Source organism: Amyelois transitella, chromosome 4, assembly GCF_032362555.1.
Source record: "Amyelois transitella isolate CPQ chromosome 4, ilAmyTran1.1, whole genome shotgun sequence".
In the NCBI taxonomy this organism is placed as follows: domain Eukaryota; kingdom Metazoa; phylum Arthropoda; class Insecta; order Lepidoptera; family Pyralidae; genus Amyelois; species Amyelois transitella.
Window position 1 is genome coordinate 9,496,323 of NC_083507.1, and position 21,800 is coordinate 9,518,122.

The 21,800-nt window shown below is 36.6% G+C and overlaps 4 protein-coding genes across 7 annotated transcripts in view; 3 read left to right on the forward strand and 1 right to left on the reverse strand.

The window, feature by feature from the left end:
* Positions 1-310: 310 nt before the first annotated feature.
* On the forward strand, positions 311-8,139 carry LOC106140402 (uncharacterized). The gene is made up of 5 exons (XM_060953390.1): positions 311-685; positions 2,355-3,308; positions 4,107-4,385; positions 5,067-5,208; positions 8,006-8,139. Exons 1-5 carry the CDS (start codon positions 311-313, stop codon positions 8,137-8,139), a joined length of 1,884 nt encoding a protein of 627 aa, XP_060809373.1.
* A 1,252-nt stretch (positions 8,140-9,391) lies between these two features.
* On the reverse strand, positions 9,392-11,869 carry LOC106140403 (small ribosomal subunit protein eS8). Its single transcript, XM_013341988.2, has 6 exons — positions 11,747-11,869; positions 11,438-11,544; positions 11,139-11,238; positions 10,632-10,807; positions 10,133-10,262; positions 9,392-9,534 (listed from the first exon to the last, which is right to left on the reverse strand). Exons 1-6 carry the CDS (start codon positions 11,748-11,750, stop codon positions 9,425-9,427), a joined length of 627 nt encoding a protein of 208 aa, XP_013197442.1. The 5' UTR covers positions 11,751-11,869; the 3' UTR covers positions 9,392-9,424.
* A 956-nt stretch (positions 11,870-12,825) lies between these two features.
* LOC106140895 (protein mago nashi) lies at positions 12,826-15,141 on the forward strand. Its single transcript, XM_060954428.1, has 2 exons — positions 12,826-13,257; positions 14,911-15,141. Exons 1-2 carry the CDS (start codon positions 13,000-13,002, stop codon positions 15,091-15,093), a joined length of 441 nt encoding a protein of 146 aa, XP_060810411.1. The 5' UTR covers positions 12,826-12,999; the 3' UTR covers positions 15,094-15,141.
* Positions 15,142-17,247: 2,106 nt separating this feature from the next.
* The window catches only part of LOC106140320 (maternal protein pumilio), a 66,964-nt gene continuing 62,411 nt past the window's right edge, over positions 17,248-21,800 (forward strand). For 2 of the 4 annotated variants that reach the window (XM_060954459.1, XM_060954460.1), the window contains exons 1-2: positions 17,249-18,161; positions 19,068-19,547. In XM_060954459.1, coding sequence (XP_060810442.1) covers positions 17,946-18,161; positions 19,068-19,547 — 696 coding nt within the window. In that variant the 5' untranslated portion in view covers positions 17,249-17,945. Of the gene's footprint in view, positions 18,162-19,067; positions 19,548-21,800 lie in introns of all 4 variants that reach the window. The other 2 variants (XM_060954461.1, XM_060954462.1) reach the window with 2 other exon arrangements.

Here is a 21,800-nt window from a genome sequence, read left to right on the forward strand (position 1 = left end):
CCTGTGTTCACTACATATATTTTTTTAAACCAAATAAGTATGTCCCACAGCTGAGCAAAACACTCTTTCCTTCCAAACATCCCTATTGTCTTCCTGTATTCCTTCTTAACCGAATTAGAACCCAGAGGCCATTTTTTTACTGCGTGGATCTTTGTTCCCGCGAATATCTTTACGGTACAAACTTATAGAGGGCATTCACCGAAAATCTGGGCTCTTATTGCTAATTAGATAGGTACGAAGATTAGTCCAAAGCGATCCAGCAGCGGTCGTGGCCAGCCAAGCGCAATCGGCCATCAGAACCGCGGACACGATGCGTGGAGGTGGTCGCGTCAAACCACCCAGTGGGCTTTTCCCGCATCTACTTTGCCTTTGTGCACATATCGCGATAGCCGCATCTTCCGATTACGGCATACCTATCGAAATAAAACTTTGGGATACTGGACGTACTCCCATCGCTCACATGGTGGACGTCACTAACGGCTTTGGATTAAAAGTGCTAGCAGAACATAACTTTTTGAATGAGAACAACATTGCCTTCTCGCCTTATGGATTAATGGGTATTCTGGTAGCGCTGTTTGAGGGGGTCGATGGGGAGTCCTCGTACCAGATTCAACGTGGGATGCAGCTGCCTTGGAATCGAAATGTAATGAGGATAGGCTTTAGGGATATACACCGCACTTTAAAAGTAAGTTCTTATTTAAAATCATTAGTAATCAATGTTCAGGTATTAGTTAGACCTTTTCGGGAACACTATCCTACCTGTCTACTTGTGCATATTCTTGTTTTATTTTTGTTTTTTTGTAATGGTCTTTTTCGAATAAATTATTTATTCTTTCATTCCTATTCCCTGGATGTCGTGAAAGACGACTAAGGGAGTAAAGCACATTCATCTAGTACAAGCTTCTATACTGGTTAGTGATGAAAGAAATGGTTTTAGCCAACTGCTTTTCTCTCCTAACAGATTTTTTACCTCTATAACCAATTGCGAAATTGAAAAATTGCATCATCATCCCCCTGGCGTTATCCCGAGATGCTTCCTCATTTCTCAAGAGAAGAGCCTGGCCTATAATCGCGACCCTGGATTGGTGAGTCAGGTTTCACACATAGTGACTTCTGTCTGACCTCTGCAACTTTTGCATAGGAAACTAAACAGTAGATAGATATTGTATTAGGGTTACGCATCTACCTAACTACCTAAATGGGCATAGGTTTCTACTCTAGTTTCTCCCTCGCCGTAAGACGAGCGTTAAAATGAAATTCCGTCACAATTAATTTAAAGTAAACTTGTTCAACAATAACAAAAACAACTGAATGAACGAGTAGTAACTAGCTAATGAATAAGTAGGTATAAGTACCGTGAACAATAAGTGACCCACTAAAAGTGTGTGCGCTTTACGAAGGACTAAAGTTTTATTAGCGTATTAAAACAATAAATGTAGCTCTAATTGATCGCCTAATGTATGTTCATGTAAAAATAACTCGGTTTCTCTATGACACTCAAGTTGTTTCTTTGGTGTGGGGCGCTTGACAGTAAAATACATTTACTTTAAACTCCGTTACATGGCTAGCCTCTTCATTTGGTCTTTACAATTTGGCTCAAAATTATAACTTAACAGGTAGATATGTAGTTATTTCGAAATTGAAACAAAATCGATAAAAAATTATATAATAAGTTTAATCGAGAAATTGTGGTGTCGCTAAGGATAATTCATAATAATGCAAGGGAATAAAAGTTTTGTTCTGTATATAACGTTCGTTGCCACATAAAATTGGCCAAAATATAAAAACAAAAGGTAAAGTCTGTCGAAAAATTTGATACAAAGTATCAACTATCAACTTACTTGTATGAATACATAGTATAGGTAAATGAAGATTTTTATGATTAAGAATACGTGTAGTTCCGGACCCTTTAGAATAGGTCTTTCCCATGGATGTCTTAAATGCCGACTAAAGCAATAGGCACTTTCATCTAGTGCAGTTTTAACGAAACTTGACGGGAGTCGCTTCATAGAGAAAGCAGATTAAAAATCTGTTTAAAACCTATTTACCTATTGCAACATGAATAAACTGTATCTTATAGTTTGGGTACTGAATAATAGAGACAGGAACTACAGTTAATTGATTGAAATACTATTCCGTAATGACCGCATAACTTCCGTCGCATGTAACTAAGAATGGAAATTTTTAATTTAATTGTCAGACAAATTACAAATCCCACATTTCAACCCCAAAAATCTTTGAACAGCTGAACCCAGGTTTCATGGACATCGTAAATTAAATCTTTTCACTCGAACATCACTGCGTATTCGCAATTCATATTTTTGGGTTCGTCTAACAAATTCAAAATGTTACAGACATATTTTGTACCAGAAGAAGGGTTCCTAGCAGGATTAGCTCTAAATAATGAGAACGTCACATTTAATGATGGCTACAAAAAAATACTAAGGTTTTACGGTTTCGATCTTGAGGGCGAACAACTACCTACATTTCCGCCGGGAACCAACAGTACCAATGAAACTTCTACCACATCTGCTACAACAACCGTTGCGCCGACTGCGATGAATACAGAAACTGCTTCTACAGCTGCTCCAACTACAGTCTCACCTTCACGCGAAGAAATAACTTCAACACCATCGAGGGAAGAAACAACTACGAACCCAAATGCAGAAACGATAAATGACGTTGATGTCCGAATTCCTGACGCTACAACCGTCAGTGCAGCTGCATCAAATGCTGAAACTACCCCCGCTACAAACACTGCAGATCTAACAACTGCACAAGTCACTACTACAGAGTCTACAATATTGACTACAACTACCAATGAAAATGTACAATCAACTGCTGAAGTTTCAACAATAACAACTACCGGTGCTGAATCAACACTTCCACAAACGGTATCCACTATGTCACTAACAGATGAGCCTACATCGAACAACGAAGTAGATACAATGACTACTCGTGAAACGAGTATGCCCGAAACCACTAATACAGATTCTATAACTACACAGTCTTCAACTACAAGTGAGACAATGCAAACAGAAAGTGTAATGACAACAATCGCTACTGAATCAACCACTGATGGAATGCCTACTACTGAGACCGCCACTACCACGGATTCAACAACCACTGAATCTACTATAGAAAATCTTGAACGACGTAAAAGATCCATAGTTGACTTCATATTTACAAATCCGCCATATGTTGATGACTACCTAGTATACAAGTCATATGATGTCGATGCAGAGTTGCCACCAATTAATTTTGATGACCAGAATATGTTCCTTGCCAATGGTCTCAAGAGTGTTCAGGTTAGTTATGTTGTTCAATTTTAGTTATTTTCTGAAGTCAAATCTTAATATGTATCTAAGTATATTTATTTATTACCTAGGTACTTATGTAGGTAACAAAAATTGAGTTCAAACCATCTGAGTCATACCTATTAAGCACAAATTTCACTTTATTAAACTTTTGATTGTAATTGAAATGGTTTATAAACCAGTTATGCTAATATGAAAGAATCAGAACAACATTGACTGTGTCAAGCTTAAGGCCTGTTGTTAAATTATGTCTTCTTGATTCATTTAACAGTTAACCGGCTTATTCACACCAGCACATTCATTCAAATTATCTTAAAATTATACTTGATAAAAGGAGGTTACCTACCACTCTCTCTTCCTTCTGGCGTTAAACCCAGTTACATCCTTACTTCTCCGAAAGGAGCCCAGGTGCGCCATTTGACCATAATCATAAAAAACGGTCGAATTGAGAACCTCCTCCTTTTTTGAAGTCGGTAAAAAAGGTAGGTAACCAGTATCAGTGTTATAGGTATACTAGATCATTTAAATTACAGCCAAGAATAAAAAATGCCAACGCCATCAAAATTTTTGGCATCGAGTGGTCCATATTGGTCCATTTCTGGAGAAATCTGTTCCATATTATTTTAAAATTGCGATGCCCAACAGGGTTCCAATTGTACCTATTTATTAGCAGTAACTGTGATTTAATTGATGTAAGTACTTTATGATATGTAATAAAGATTTTGAATTGAATTGAATCTGCATTGAAAGTAGATAATTAACTAAACTACCTTTTTTTTTCTAAAACAGGTGACATACATGCATTACGACACTATATTAGAGCACGCCTACCTTCCTCACTTGGAAGCGTCTGCCCTTCGACTTCCTCTCGACAGCGATAGATACTATCTCCTAGTGGTTTTGCCATCCAGAGGCGGTGTGGCGGAGCTGGGGCGGCTTCTCTCCAGAATGGCCCGCGAGTCCGACCTCTCAGACGTCTATGAAGCCTTAAGGCCGAGACGAGTTCGTGCCATAGTCCCCAGCTTTACTGTTAAAGGGCATGTGACTCTTACCACGGATTTACAAAAGGTAGGCTTAATCAGTTTCATAGCATTTCGCAAGTTTAAAGTCATAATTAAACTTTACTCATCAAAGAAATATGAATATTTAACGAGATAAACAAATATGATTTTGAATCATATTAGTATTGCAATACTAATTAATTATTATAATGTATGTAACCAAACAAATTACAAATGTAAATGGGTTGGAAGGCCCACAGCCCACACTTTATTTAACAGTCTATCAGAAGAATGTTAGGTACCCACTGATGTTATGTACCCATTCAAAGAGCACAACACAATTCATTCATTAATTCATATAATCACGCATTATCCCTTGCGGGGTAGACAGAGCCAGCAGTCTTGGGAGACTGACAGGCCACGTTCAGCTGTTAGGCTTAATGATAGAATTGAGATCCAAGCTAGCCCATTGCCTAAAAGAAGAATCCCAAGTTTATTAGCTTATCGACCGTTAAGTGACCGTTTTTGTGTGGATGAATAGATCAGTCTCAAATGAAAATCGAAAATCAAAACAGCTGTAGAAATATTTCCCGGAGGGGTAGGCAGAGACTACATATTTCCATTTGCGTCTTCCTCCACATTCATGCAAGGTTATCGGTTTCGGGTTCACTTGACCTGACCTTTTGGCAGAAAGTACCTTTATGATTTACAGTAATAAGCAACGTAATTCATTCCCTCAATCCTTCAGCTGGGCATTCGAGATGTGTTCGAGCCTCGCCAACGAGACTTCACTCCAATGACCCACCAGGCGGGAGTTTACGTGCGGAGTATAGAGCAAGCAGTCTCCGTCGCCATCCGCAAGTATAGGCCGGACGACCAGAAGAAAAACCGTAAGTCATATGTTCTCGAATACTTAGCATGAATATGAAGGAATAAAATAGTTAATGTATAGGTTCTACACATTATTCTCATGGATATTGCAAGAGGGGACGTCTGAGGCTTGGGGAACCTAATTAGAGTGAACACCTAATGAGTAATGATCTAAGCTTGCTTGGTTTCCTATATTGGGTCTGTATTCTGAATCATATTAGAGAATATATAATTTACTAAACGAATATAAATAAACCTTTGCGGCAGCTTTAATCAAACTAGGTATACCTATAATTATGTTAAAGCTGTAACTGTTAGGTACTCTCTATTGGTTGTGCGTTGTAGGTATACCTGATTGCTTTGGTATCAGATCTAGTTGGTGACAATGCAGACTCGTATGGGATAGGCAAATTTTTCTGGGCTAACTACTATTATTGTTGGCACGATATTTCTTAAGCGTACAACTTCAACATACTTAGTTAATCCCAAATAGTTTGCCAGGTATGACTTATGAAGGCGATATAGGATCACATCACGCGATATTAAACACAAGATGTAAGTTGCCAAAAATGAGATAATATAACATGTCCATTGTTCACGAAGCGGTTTTTAACCGAGGCGACGGTGCTTGGGCCCTCGGTTCCGGTGTGATCCACTTAATTACATGGTTGTGGGCTGCCCATACACCGAAAGGTCAGCGTCTGCGGATGACCGACGCTTTCGATTGATTCAGATATTGCATTTATTGTAAGCATAAGTAAAACTAATGTCACTTTTGAACATGAAAATCGAGCTTTTGAGCTTATTACTTAGGGAAAAGTAGGATACCTAATTGCATTAATCTTTACAAAGTTCGAGGAAATCACATATTCGATGGTGTGGTATGTGCTCGTCACGGGCTGTCGCCCGCTCCGCCGGAAAATCCTTGAGTAACATTGACGCGCTCCGAAAATTTACAAAATTGATTTTCCACAATTAATTCAATTGAACACCGTGAAGGACGCACCACATAGGTAATCAACATCTCGATGTCGGAAATGCGTTATAATTTGATGCAGTAATCCAGTTGCAAACTTTATAGCTCCCTGTGTCTCCACAATGCACATTCTCGGATGGTAATTAGCCGCGAAGACAGACAAAAATGTTTTGTCCTTGTTTTCCAGTGGCAGGATTGAGATAATTGTTACCAAAAGAGTGTGTAAAACAGAGGTGCTAAGTGGCGAGTGCGCGCCGAGCGGCTATTGTCTCGCAGGGTGGCGCAACGCGGCGACACGCGCATTTGCGTCCATTGATTCGAATTTGCTCTCCTCTCGCTAACAAAATAAGGAAAGCAGAGAATGGACAGCAATGATTAATTCATATCCACTTATTATCTAATACAAACCATGTATGATGTACTTACATGAAAAGACAAGAGGTAGGGTAGGTACTATTACGGATAATCTATAAATTTTGTAAAGGCTTTCTCAGTGGCTGGTCTAAAAATTTAACAATCTATAAAGCAAAGAGAGAGATACAATAGCGAATGAAACATTTGAACAGAAACACAAAGCCGTTGCCGTCCTACATATTCTTTCTTCATTGTTCTCTTGTTGTTGTTTTAGAGCGAGAGCGTAAAATCTATGAGTGATCTAAGGTTACAACCTCAGAATCATTCTCGTACATACATAAAATCACGCCTCTCTCACGGAGGAGTAGGCAGAGACATCTTTCCTTTTGCCACGATCTCTGCATTCTTCTTTCGCTTCATCCACATTCAAAGTCTCTTCATGCAAGCTCGTCGGTTTCGGGTACTATTGAGCAGAGCATACATAATATCCATGTCCCATGATTTATGTTAATAAGTTCCCTCACTGTACATTTAAAATGTTGTGCATGCGCAGCACATAGGACTATTAGGGAAATCGCCCCTACGTATCGACATCCGCGACCTAAATGCCTAATCGCGAGATCAAATGATGATTCGCTTAGTCTTTTTCAATTTCACAAATGAGTATAACTGGATAAATTACCGAATGATTGTTTCCTGTGCTATGTACATACAGTGGTTAGTCGGTTATTTTTAAAAGCGATTATGATAAACATCAAGCTCATTCAAAACTCAAGGCCGTTTTGTGAAATGGAGACATCACTTATCATAAAAGTTTGATTAAATGTTAATACAGGCGCATCGTTCCAACCAATCGGAATATTGGTTATCATAACCTGTGTGATTTTTCCAGTATACCTACATAAACGCTATGCTCAGTAAATTCATACAATAGTGAAATAAAATAACTAAAATTAATAGATGCAATTCTTTTCTTACAATACCCATAGGTACACATATATGTCCATGAGCGTTTTCAATCATCGAGTTTAGTAAACGAGAGCCATCAGATTTTCCCGTTTAGGTGACTATATGTATATTGTCCCGTGTACCTGGCCCTTGATGATAGACTCAATCTTTTGATGTCCAGGATCAACTAAGACCTCTCCAGAAAAGTAAGGATGTTACCGGGATAAACGTTGTAGGTACCTGTATCAAATAGCAGGTACCCATCACCGTTAATCTTCCTACAATTGAATGTAGAAAACTTATCAAATCTATTTTTTTTCTTTGCCCACAAAACATATACACATATAAAAAAAAACCGGGATAAACGCCAGGAGAAAGAAGTGGAAAGGTTACCTTACACTCCTCTGGTGTCTCCAAACACCCCATATACTAAAGTTATAGCACAGAATATTCAGATAACCGTGATACATAATTTAACGTGTCGAAGATCTATATAAGAGCATCAAGTAATATCGTTCACCTCCCATTTATTTCGGCAGGGTACGTGAACAACCGGCAGCCGGTCCGGTTCCTGGCGACGTACCCGTTCCTGTACTTCGTGATGGACAGCAGCATCCACGTGGCACTGATGGCCGGCAAGATGGTGGACCCGCTCAATAACAGAATATTATAGTTGTACATTATGTTCGTTTCGTTTTATTTTAAATGCTCCTTCGCCCTCGCCACTATCTGCTTACATGAATTTTCATTTATTCGAATACTAGAGTACGCCCGCGGATCCACTCGCGTATTACACCGAATCCATTTCAGTGCCAGAGGTAATTTTGGAAAACCCTTCCTTTGTGCACAAAAGCGGTTTGGGCTGTATATTGACGTCAGTCAATACCCTCTTTAACAGACTTAAAAAAAGTGGTTTTCAATTCGGCCAGAATTTTATATATTTTGACGTCTTGTGATCACATACATAAAAAATAGGAACACGGGAAATTCTAATTTCGATTTTCCAATGGCGTAGGCTATTTATGGATTTCTACTACTTGCAACATACATTGTGTAGCGTAGGATAACAGGGTTAGGTACTAAGTATGTCGTCACCATTATGTGTGTACCTATTAGATTGTTAAAACACAGATATAAAGTCTTTATACCCCCCACGGAGTAAACATGGCCACCAGTCTCGAAGGCCATTTTCAACTGCATGGCCTAAAAATGGTACAAGGGCTGTCTTATCTTTTCTCTTACTCTTAGGTCATACACCTGCCTTGTCAAGGTTTTATCACTAGTGTTATTATCTATCTTCGAGACTAGCACAAACGACCACGACTAAGCAGCGTATGCCAAATATCCTACTAATATTATAAATGCGAGTTAGTATGTCAGGATGTCGTATGGATGTTTGTTACTCTTTCACGCAAAAACTACTGAACCGATTACGATGAAATTTGGTATGTAGGTAGGTGGGTAGCTGAAGACCCAGAATAACATATAGGCTACTTTTTACCCAAGAGTTCCCGCGGGATTGATTGTTACGTTATGATTGGGTTTCCACGTGGACGAAGTCGCGGGCGGCCTCTAGCTAGTATATAAATATACCTCTAGATGCATGTTTTCCTTGTGGACTAACTGATATGCACAAGTTGTGCCATTCTGACGTGTATGTGTTCCTAATTGCACAACTAAACACTACTACAGTTGCAAATAGAGTTGTGCCATTACAGATGAGTGTTCCTAATGGGACAACTAAGAAAAAAGTATGATTTGTGATGGCAATACATTAGTTTCCTCAACTAGCCTGTGGGGTTTAATGGAATTGAGCCACTTGCAAACACTACTAGTCGAGTGGCCTGACACACTCTACTAGTCTCACAGACCACTAAAAATTTCAACATAGGAATAGGAATTCTATCTATGAAAAATGAAAGAGGTTATGAGTTTTTATGTTTATTTTACATTACACTTTACTTCGCCCTCTTGGATTTGATCTTTCTCAGGTAGAACTCTAGTTCCTTACCCTCGAGCACATACCCATCAGAACGGCCACACTGGCCAGGCCGACTGGATACGCACGCTGAAATTAAAAAATATGTGTAAAATTTCTGAATAATACAGAAAACATGTCTTATAATTTAATGTAACTGTAAATCAGAGTAACTATGACAGTGAATCATTCAACTGCTAGATTGTTCCCAAAACGGTTCCAATCCGTTAGTGCAGCCTCAAAACTTCTCGATTTCATCATTTCATTAGAGGTAATTTTTGCTGTATCTTACCGAATTATAGTTCTGACTTTTAATGAGCAGGGGATAAAAGTTGTTTAAGAGATTGAACTGGCATTCACAACTAGGAACACTTCCATATAAAGCACCTTTATAATATCTTAATTTGTTTGAGACCTATATTACAATTGTAATTGTGGGCAACTCTTTACCTTCAGCTAATTGTAATATGTGTTTCAGTATCCTTTTACCAAGAACATGCATCATTAGTATCTTAGGTTTTAAAAACAGAATAAAATGAACACCCAAGAAAGTTCCCAAATAAAAACCACATTTTTTTTTTTTTTTTAAAGGTAATAATGAAACTTTTCATTCCAGAATCAGGCACACACTTAGCTAGTTTTGAAAATTCAATGGAAAACTATATTCTGACAACAAAATTTAACTTACCTAATAAACGACCAGTGTGGAATTGTTCTTCAAGAGCAGCTTCAACTTTGGATAGGCGCTGCCTTGATACATATTTCTTAGCGGTCTTCTTGCTGCGTTTCTTGTTGATAATGGCATCTTCTGCCTCAGTCTAAAAAAGAAAATATCACATCATAAACAAGATAAAACATCATATTAAGAATATAAAAAATATATATATTCAGTTCTAGCAAAATAATCATTTATATATGTAATTGAAATTCATATGACACGCAAAAAGTATCATCATTTTATTGTTCAGTGAAAAAATAATAGAACAAAGGGTTTAATGCAACAAAATGTCCATTACATGTTAAATTAAAACTAAGTTTGTTTAATTTCAACAAAATATTTGACAGTTACAAATTTTTATCCATATTACTAGAATTTTAATTGAAAATTTAATTTTGTGCATACAGATGAATTTTTAGTTTTGGCAGGAGTGTAAATATTATTAAAAGAAATATGTTACACAACTCACCAATTTAGCTCCCTTCTTCCTTCCGAGTGGCAGCAGATAGTGAGACTCATACCACTGTCTGAAAGGGGTGGCGTCAACAACAACAATGGCGTTCTTCACCAGGGTCTTGGTACGCACCAACTCATTGTTGGACGCATTATATACCACATCAATGATACGGGTCTTGCGAGTTGCACCTTAGGAATAATTTTATACTGTGAATACTTTAGGAAGAGTAGTTATCAAATGAACATTGTCTTTTCCATCAACTGATCAAAGCATAAACAAAGAAAGTTTATTACCTGTTTTATTCTTTATATTCATTGTTTTAAGATTATAACAGAAGTGATATATCTATTAACACACGTCATTGAATTAATGTTTGTGGAAGACATTTTTTTGAAATGACCATGGGTGGCAAAGCTCCTGACAAAGTGCTTGTTTTCCAAAGTGAATAAATGTAATTGGATGAGAATACTTATAGATATACAGAATAACTTACAGAATATTTAAACTTTTTTCACTTACATTCTGAACCCCAAGAAAAATTTCCAGTGTCCAGGCGCAGCGCGCGGTACTTAATGTTGCCACCGCGGGAGCGTACTAAATGAATACGCTGGGAACCAAGCTGGAAAAACAAAGAGAAACAATCACAATCAAATACACCTACTTATAACCTACAAACTATTTGAACGCAATGTTTGCAATTGGTTAAAACCACCGATTTAATACAAACATTACGTTACTGGCAATTTTATCAAGAGTTATTGACATTTTGATCATGATTTAAACTAATGAAATAAATATTTAAGGTTAGGACTGCTTACCTTCGTGTTGGCAGCCGGGCGACCTAACTCATACTTCCTCTTCTTACGGATGGGAGCGCGTTTGCCTCCCGTAGCCCTCCGCTTATGCCAATGATCACGGCTGATACCTGTACATCACAAGTCACAACATCACTTAAGAACAAAAGAAAATGCATTTTTCACCACAATCACTTTATCACTATCTACAAAAATAATAGATATCCTTAGTGGATTAACATAATAATTAAACATTACACTACTTCAATTCAAGTTTAAATTGTAATACAACCTGATGAACACAGATTTTAAAATTTATTAAATCATACTCACCCATCTTTAGGCTAAGCTGAAAGAGAAAAGGTACTTGACAGACAGAAGGCAAGACATTTGTGAAATTTTGACAGTAAGTTTGACAAGTAACTTAAAGAAGTGTTGCCAACTGCCGCCGAGGGGAATTTGCCAGATTGCCAAAAAACACAATAGGCATGAGGACTATTTTTGTTTTGGTGTTTATAAATTTTGTTTCACAACAACTAAAATATTGGTGAATTAATCGCATCAATAAACAAATAAATACACCTCTTAAAATATTGGGCAAGGAATTCTTATATAACAAAATAAAGTCTTCATTTCAAATAGACGACTTCATTTCAAAGTGACGGCCTCTGTGGCGCAGCAGTAGTACGCTTGTCTGTGACACCGGAGGTCCCAGGTTCGAATCCTGGCCAGGGCATGATGAGAAAAGAACTTTTTCTGATTGGCCTGGGTCTTGGATGTTTATCTATATAAGTATTTATTATAAAATATAGTATCGTTGAGTTAGTATCTCGTAACACAAGTCTCGAACTTACTTCGAGGCTAACTCAATCAGAGTAATTTGTCCCGTATATATTTATTTATTTATTTAAATAAAAAGGACAAATAACAAGTATAATATGGGCAAGAAACAAAGAAGTCACTTACAGAAACAAAGCGAAGCCGTGTGCAACAGTTAATGGCTATGTAAAATAAGCATAGGGATTGTGTATAATTCTATTTTATGTTTGGATAATTGTAGTTTTTCGAAAGGATATTCAAAAGGCGAATAAGACTAAGACGGAGCTGCGTTACTTACAGATACTTTTCTTGCCGTGTACCCTACTAGGCAAGAAATGTTTTTATAATATTTATCAAACAACATGGGTACGTTTCTAATTGGCCTAACTTTGTGAATTAAGCGACAAAAATGTAGTATTTATAAACTCTTTTGAAATGTCCAAACCATTAATGATATTGTAATCCATGGTATAATCTTCGCGATGGGAACTAAATTGAGACGCCCCATCCATTTAATATGTTAAAAAGTTCTGCAGGATCTAGTAAATTTGACTAATGAAATATCTTGAACTGTCAATGTCAGAAAAAAGCAAGCGGGCAATTCTGTGCAGTCAATGTGGTCCTCCTAGCATAAATCTCTGTTTAGTTTGTGGTGTTTCTATCGCTTGGGTAGGTTAGCGGTATTTTTATTTTTAATGGTGTTATATTGCAGTGATATTAAAAGTAATATTTTTACTATTTAAGTGGATAAAAGACTGTAACACAAAATGTCAACTGATTTCTACATCCGCTACTACGTAGGTCACAAAGGAAAATTTGGACATGAATTTCTCGAGTTTGAATTCCGTCCCGATGGAAAGTTACGCTACGCTAATAACTCAAACTATAAAAACGATACTATGATCCGAAAAGAAGCATATGTTCATCCTTGTGTCATGGAAGAGCTAAAGAGAATTATTTTAGACTCTGAAATCATGCATGAAGATGATCGTTTGTGGCCTCAACCTGATCGCGTTGGCAGACAAGTAAGTTTAATTTGCCTACAAATAATCTTGTATCATTTGAGCTTGGGATTATCATAAAATAATAAACAAGTAATCATCAAGCTTGCATGAAGAGAGTTATGAATGTGGATGAAGCGAAGGAAGTATGAAGAGATTGTGGCAAGTGGAAAGAGGTAGTCTCTGCCTACCCCTCCGGGAAATATATATAATATAAATATAAAAAAATATCAAGTGCCGTGTGGTTCCCGGCACCAATACAAAAAAAGATAGGACCACTCCATCTCTTTTCCAGGGATGTCGTAAAACATGACTAAGGATAGGCTTACAAACTGGAAGTCTTTTTTAGGCGATGGGCTAGCAACCTGTCACTATTTGAATCTCAATTCTATCATTAAGCCAAATCGGTGAATGTGGCCTTTCAGTCTTTTCGAGACTGTTGGCTCTGTCTACCCCGCAAGGGATATAGACGTGACCATATGTATGTATGTAAATCATAATCTTTGCAATATACTCACATTACATGGCAAAAATTAGGATGTCATTAAATTTATTTTGTCAATTTTTTTGTATAATAAAATATAAAAGTAGGTATCTTCTGTTTTCATTATTGCAAACTTCCACATTATTATCAGATGACAACATAAAAGTGTCTGTATTCAAAACAGTATGGTCAAAATGTGTGATGTTTAGAAAGGCACTGTTTGGAATCCCATCTTGGCCATGTACTAATTCAAAGTTATTTACATTCGTTTGGATACTAACTGTTGAATGCTCCTACTGTGGGGGAAAATATCATGACGAAACTTGTACATTTAGGCAATAGGATGTGTAACCTCGAACTATCCCATAAGGGTAAGGATTACCTGCAAATATTGCAGAGGTCAGATAGGAGTTGCTTCATGTAAAAACATGACTCACCCAATTTAAGATCCATGGTCAGGATTACCCCAAGCTCAATATCAAGAGTGATTAGGATGAAGTGCCGTGTTGTTCCTGGCACCAATAAAAAAAAGAATAGGACCACTCCATCTCGTTCCCATGGATGTCGTAAAAGGCGACTAAAGGATAGGCTTATATAATTACTTGGGATTCTTCTTTTAGGCGATGGGCTAGCAACCTGTTACTATTTGAATCTCAATTCCATCATAAAGCCAAACAGCTGAACGTGGCCTATCAGTCTTTTCAAGACTGTTGGCTCTGTCTACCCCGCAAGGGATATTGACGTGATTATATGCATGTATATATATATTAGGATGCAACCAGTACTAAAACCTGGAAAAGAAGAACATAACAGCATACAATAAGCATCCAACCAACTAATTACTAAAAAAAAAAGCCTGTTGTTGATATACAAAAGTTTTTAAGACAGTATGATAAATTCATGTTAGTGATTCTTTTCCAGCTTAGTTAAAATAACACTATCAATTTGGTTTCTGGAAAGTCATTTCAAACTTCAAAAGTGAATTTTATTGAGTTATGAGCATTTTGATGATATATCTTTATCCCTTATGGACCAAGCTAATACTGTCAAAAAGACTGAAAGGCCACAGTCAGATGAATGGCACAATGATGGCATCAAGATTCAAATAATGTCAGGTTGCTAGCCTGTCATCTAAAAGAAGAACCCCAAGTTTAAAAGTTCTACTTTAATTAATTTTAAATATTTAATTACAGGAGTTGGAAATTGTCATTGGCGAAGAACATATTTCATTTACTACCTCCAAAACTGGATCGTTGGTAGACGTCAATCAATCTCGTGACCCAGAGGGCCTTCGCTGTTTCTATTACCTGGTTCAAGATCTCAAGTGTCTTGTATTTTCCCTTATCGGACTTCACTTTAAGATTAAGCCTATATAATAAGATCTTGTTTATAAAATGTGTGAAGAATAAATAATTCCTGAATGATTTGTTGTTTTTTTAGGGTTCCGTACGTCTGAATACAAAAACGGAACCCTTATAGGATCACTCGTGTGCCTGTCCGTCCGTCGCTTACAGTCAATTATCTCCGAATCTATTAGACCGATTAAGTTGAAATTTGGTACACATAGTGATGGGTGAGCAGATGAAATCTGTATATAAAAAATTCTGAAAACTGAAAGGCGAAAGTTTGTATGGATGTTTGTTACTCTTTCACGCAAAAACTACTGAACAGATTACCATGAAATTTGGTTTGTAGGTAGCTGAAGACCCAGAATAACACATAGGCTACTTTTTATCCCAGAGTTCCCGCGGGATTGATAGGGTTTCCATGCGGACGAAGTCGCGGGCGACCTCTAGTTTTAAAATAAATAGTTTCCAAGTTATTCAAGAAAATAGACGAAAATTGACCATTCCCCCCCCCCTTATCTCCGAAACTACTGAACCTAAAATTTTGAAAAAAATACAGAAATTAGTTTTCTCCTTATAGATTATAGGAAAACCTATAAGAAGTCCATGATATTAAAATAACATGGTAAATCACAGAATATTGTGCGTACCAACTTACATTTTTTTTTAGTTACCACAAACAAATTTGGGTCAGATTTAAAAAAACATGATAGGTAACATCGTACGCGAGTTCAACTCGCACTTGTCCCCTTTTTTTATCATAATATATGTATACCAAATACAAGTGAACATATCATTAAAAGGCATAATAATTTGATTACGGGATGGTTGGGAGTCATCATATCCCTGAGGTAAATTCCTGTTGTATCCTCATCATGATGTCTACAAACTATACCCAAGCAGCACCCGTACTAAGAACAGCTTGTGTGACGAGGCTACTAAGTGACCCCACAGGACAATTTGCTCCCAGCGGTGTCTAGTCAAATGGGTCCGACTGACCAAGTTACGTCCAAATTAATTAATATTCTTAAGTTAAGCACCATATCCTGCTGTTTTGAGCGTCCTAAAAGCGCTAAGTTAGGAATACTGGCAGTCACTACGACTTGACAGGACCAGTCGTTGCATATAGTACGACCACTAGTTGTACCATGAAGCGTGCGATCAAAGGACTCGTACAGCGTGCCGCCGCCTTCATTTGTCCTCAGTCGTACCGCTTCGGACGAAATAAAAAAAGTACCTGATCTGAAAGGATGACCCAGTTACTTTTTGACTGTTTAAAAGATTTATTCGTAAAAATGTAACAAAAATGTCGCTAGTCGGCCGCACACTGCTCTGATTTTGGTCGCTTAAGTCCGTCCGAGTCGGTATAACCCAGGTCCTACGAAGTTGGCGGCACGCTGCAAGAGTCCTATAAATCGCCAGCTATGGGGTAAAATCAGAGTTGGCTTCTTATTCTTAGAAGACGACGGGGACCGAGTAGCAAGGACAAATTGCAAAGTGAATAGATGCCATTGTGAAGTGAAATTGTAAGTAGTTGCGTATACTGGAACGTTTTGATATTGTAGTTTCTGAATTTCAAACTGACCTAACTTCATTTTCGAAGATTTTAAGTTTTTCTTACCTGCCTACACCTACTAACGTCAAACCCACAAACTAAGATACCTACCGTGTGTTTCGTGGTGGTGGAATGCAAGGAATCCAAAATTTATAATCCTTTCCCTTTTTGAGTTTTTACCTTTTCTAGGAAATTACCCCCGCTTCTCTACACACATTACAATGGCTTAACAAGGCTAGATTAGATTGTCCTTGCAGCTGGCGTGTTTTTAGTGTAGCCTGCTTAACAAGTTTACTTGGTACATACTTATTTCACGGCTAAAAGTGGCAATAATCCTTTGCGATAGGGGTTAAAGAATATAAGCGTTTATTTATCAAAAAAAGTTCAACAACTTTATGGAGCGCCAAATTAAAGTACTACAAAATTTTTATGGAATTTGGTATATTCTCAACAATTTTTCTACCATCAATGTTTTTCATCAGGCCTTTTGATTACTAAAAAAAGTTAAAATAATATGTACTCTATATCTATCACATTATTATTTAGCTATCTAGCTATTTGTCTGGAAATTAAAAGGAAAATTAAGTAAAATGAACTTATGGCTTTTCAGTGATCAGCCGACTTGTATTTATGTTTATAGTACCTAGTATAGGTATAGCTTTGCGCGTTGCGCGCGCACACCATCTGTCCGATGCTCAACCGACCGATTATGGCGGACAGGCAGTGAAGAATGTTTGCCGTCTTTTCTAAATCGAAGAATATCGATAGCAGCCAATGGCATAAACCGGGTGTTTTGTAAAAATTGTACATTGTAAATAGTTCTGTGTACATATAGTAATTATATTTGTGCTCGTTTTTGTTTAGAATTTGTGTGAATAGTGTATTATTTGAGTGTTTATTCAGTTCAGTTTTCGACGCCGACAAACCGAAACCTTGAAGATAGTTATTGGAGAACATAATAAATCGACCTTCTGAATTCAATACCTAATCCTCTAACTTTATTTGGAAGCCAATGTTGATTTCTTTCCACATCTTTGTGTTTCGATCCATCGAGGAAACTGCAGTACTTACTTACACCTACTTGCAATATTTTGGTTTTCAATAGCGGCTGTCATCGTGTTTCGATAACTACTAACTGCCATTTCAAAGACAAAAAGACTGCTGTTGTCGCTAAATGCCTTTGATGTTTACTCCTCGTTTAAACTTCATTTGATGATGTAAATCGATTTTGCTTTACATCTACTTGTTTGAGAGGTGTCGTATAGTGACAAAGGCGTCGGGAAATCTTTCGATTTGATTGTGAAGGATCGAAGTGAAGTGGAACTGAATGCTCGAACCTCACGGTAGCCCAATGAAGTGGCCGGGCTCGGGAGCGGAAGAAGAGGCGGGCGAAGCAGGGTTGCAGAGCGCGCGCGCCTCGCAAGCCCGCACCCAGGATGATGTCGCTGTTCATTATGTATTCCAGCGCGAACCTCAAGAGGCAGAGTTGCCCTCGCTAGCGCCCAAACAACGCTGGGCAGTCGGCGACGACTCTATCAACGAGGTTTGTTGGTATTACTGTACATTTTCTAGTCAGATGCTTTATTGTATATCAATTTGATACATACGATTCTTTGACATGATTCATATAACCTAAAATACTGACATTTATGATGTACCTATGAAAACAATCAACAATTTACACTATACAAATAAATGGATGCAATCTACAAAATTCACAATCAAAGTTGAGTTATTATATTTCTGGTCACTATAACAATTTAATAATTAATTTGATAACATACCTGGTTAAGACCTACCTATTTTCATTGTTCTTTTTTTTTAAATTGTGATTTATTCACTTCCAGGTAAAGTACATGAAATTTAACTTTATCAGATTGTTTAGTTCATTTTACTGAAGTAAAAATAGGTACTTGATAGAGGTTCAGTAAACATTAACCAGATATTAATAATATATTATATTGGTTATTTTTATTAATATTAATATTAATTAATATGAACAATGTAATGACACCTTTTGCACCAAATAAAGATTTTGATTTTTCTTTATATTCTGTATTTACACAATCTTAACTAACCTAACAGGCTTTAGATTTGTTTCTTTAATTTTATGTTGTGATTGAAATTACTTTTATACTGTCATTGAAATGTTTAATGACATTTTTACAACCTTGCAAAAGTTTCACATCTAAAACAATCTTCTAAGAATGAGCTATTTATAGGTGTGATAGTTTTATAGATACCAGTTAAGGTCCTAATTTTGGGATAGGCATAAATTTTTGAGCTGGAAGTTATTTTTGAGTGTCATTACATTATAGTTCAATCAATTTGTAACATCTAAATAAAAAAAAACTTTCTTGAGACATTAATTATATTATTTCTGATGTCAGATTACCCACAGCATTTCTTTCAACATATTCAATTATCATTTTGTAATTTTATATTTCAGAATCAAGATAAATGGAAGAATCCCACACCAATTGCAATGAGTAATATGCATCAACAAGGTTCAGCAGTACAGTTAAAGAATTCTCAAACCCAGCAACAATTCATAAATCAAGCCATAGCATCGTCAGTCGGTACTCTGGCAATCAATCCATCTGTTATCGGTAGCCACCCTGCCCATTTGACTACAAACATGGTCCATACACAATTGGCACCATTACAAAACCATACTCTGGGAAACAGTGCTATGATGCTCCCACCCTTGCAAGGCATGCAGAACGCTCCTCAGCTAGGCCAACAAGGACTATATGATATGCACCAACACCATGGCAATCCGATGCCTGCTATGAACGGTATAGGCAAAAGTGCTGAGCATCTGATGTATTTGGGCCAACCTGGAATGCTTGCACCAGGGACCAACCAGTTCCTGCAGCAAGGGCAAAATCAACTCGGCCTTACACCTGTAGCTGCCATCAGAAATCAGGTAAGATTCAATTTTATGTTTTGCTTTATGTTTTATTTATTTAAGACAACATCTACCCATAAATTTTTAATAAAGAACAAAATTGATTGGTTATCTTTAGTTTCATATCATGGCTTTGTGAAGAGTTAAATATAGAAAAATTTCACTTGATTGTTGGATTTACATATTTATATTGTAAATGCGTTCTGGCTTGGCATTTAGAAACACACAATATTATATAGTTTAATGGTAAAGTATTTAAGTGATTTATTCATCTGCATTTAAGTAGATAATTGACACCCCTTTACTTCGTCCCCATCAAACTGGCTATCATAGATGTTGCTAAATAGTTTCCAAAGTATGAGTCTTCAAGACTAGCTCTGTCTGCCCAGCGAGGGATATAGACGTGATTATCGGTTTGTATGTATTAATACAGTAAATAAAAGTATTGATTATCATAAACTAATGTTATGAAATTACTATTCCTTTTTTATTCAACTGCATTACAAATGCACACACATAAGATACTTGTGACTAGTGTTATAAGTTTTGTTGCAAGAAATAAGTGTACTTACAAAGAGATTTGGCAGGTATTAGATTATACTGAACATATTTAGGGCTTTTAACACTGAAATATGGACTGCATTTAGATGAAAGTCGTAATAAGATGCTATGCTTTATACTATGCTTAGGTGTTCAGATATAAGATAATAATTTAAAGCAACAATAGTAGGCAATGGGCTATGTTTTAATGTGAAAAAAAAATTGAAGTGTGGGTTTTATAACGATACTAATAAAAATAAAAAATGTGTTTCTGCTATAAATTCATTGATTTTGATTGTATTTTGAACAGAGATAGACATGATGCATGAGCATGTTAGGCTGTAGGTGATATGTTTGTTGAATTTTCCACTGGGGTAAAGCCTCAAAAGTAATAAGTCACACATCTCTACTAACATAACAAATGCAGAAGACAGTAGACAGTCTGCAATCGTTTTTGCCGCTAAATAAAAATTACTAGAAAGATTTTAATACTTTGTGAGTTGTATGTATTTTAATATGTTTTTCCAACCCCGTTGTGATAAACAAACAAAATATTTTGCTGGCAAAATCGCAGGTAACAGCTATTACAAAATATGTCTACTGTTACATCCACTTTTTCCAGGAAATATAAACATTTTTAGAGAAAAGAAATATGAGCCCTTAAGGAATCCCTCGGAAAACAAAGCTGATTATTTTAGGGCAGTCTCTTGAATAAAATAAGCAGATAAATAAATTACCCCCTATAAGGAAAGTTTGCCCCAAATAAATGAAACAACAAACCACTAAATAAAAATTTGTATTGGAGACTAGCAATAGCGATCCACATCGTGTTATTTGACCTCAGATGCGGCTTATTTTATTATTCAATTTAAAAGTCTAAACTCTAATAAACCGTCATAAAAACACCCATGTAGTTCTTGCTTATTTTGATATTAATTTATTTCTCATTTCTCAAGAGCATTATTTAAACCGAATTTTCCTTCTAACTTCGAAAAACATAATTAATTAGGCCGTTTAATTTTATTAATTAATAGGACGCCAAATACTTAAAATTCAAACAAAATTGCAAGTTTCTTTCTATAAAATATATAACTAAAGCTATTAATACATATTCAAAAAAGAATTTGTAACGATATAAAAATAGTAACCGAGCATGAATTTGAAAAAAAAGTCTTTTGTTGGATAGCTCTTATGCCTGGCCAACATATAGGGTATAATTTATTTTGGAATCTGGAATATTTTGGAAGCTAATATCTAACCATAACAACTCAGCCAAACTATTGGAAATATCGAAATGACGTTTTAACAAGAGTTGTTCAACCTGATGACCATTTTCTGTTAGCGTCTTCGATCAACTGGTTATAGTACGTCAATGGTTAGCGTATAATAATCGAAGATCGGGAACACCTGATGCAGAACCCTTATAGACTAGCTAAATCATCCGAATTATGGAAAAGCCGTCTTGACAAAAGTTGTTCAACTTGATGAAAAAAAAATTACTTTCGGCGAAAAAAAAATTGAAGATCTGGATCATGTGATGTTGATGCCAAAGGGACCAGCTACTCTGTAATATGTACCGAAATTTGAGTAAATTTAATAACCTTAACCTTCGTATTTCCAATAACACGCAAACGGTAGTTGCGGGCGTCAACTAGTGTGTAATAAATAAAAACTAATAGGCGAGCATCTTATAAAATGTACTCGGAAAAGTAAAATTTCATAAATTCAGTT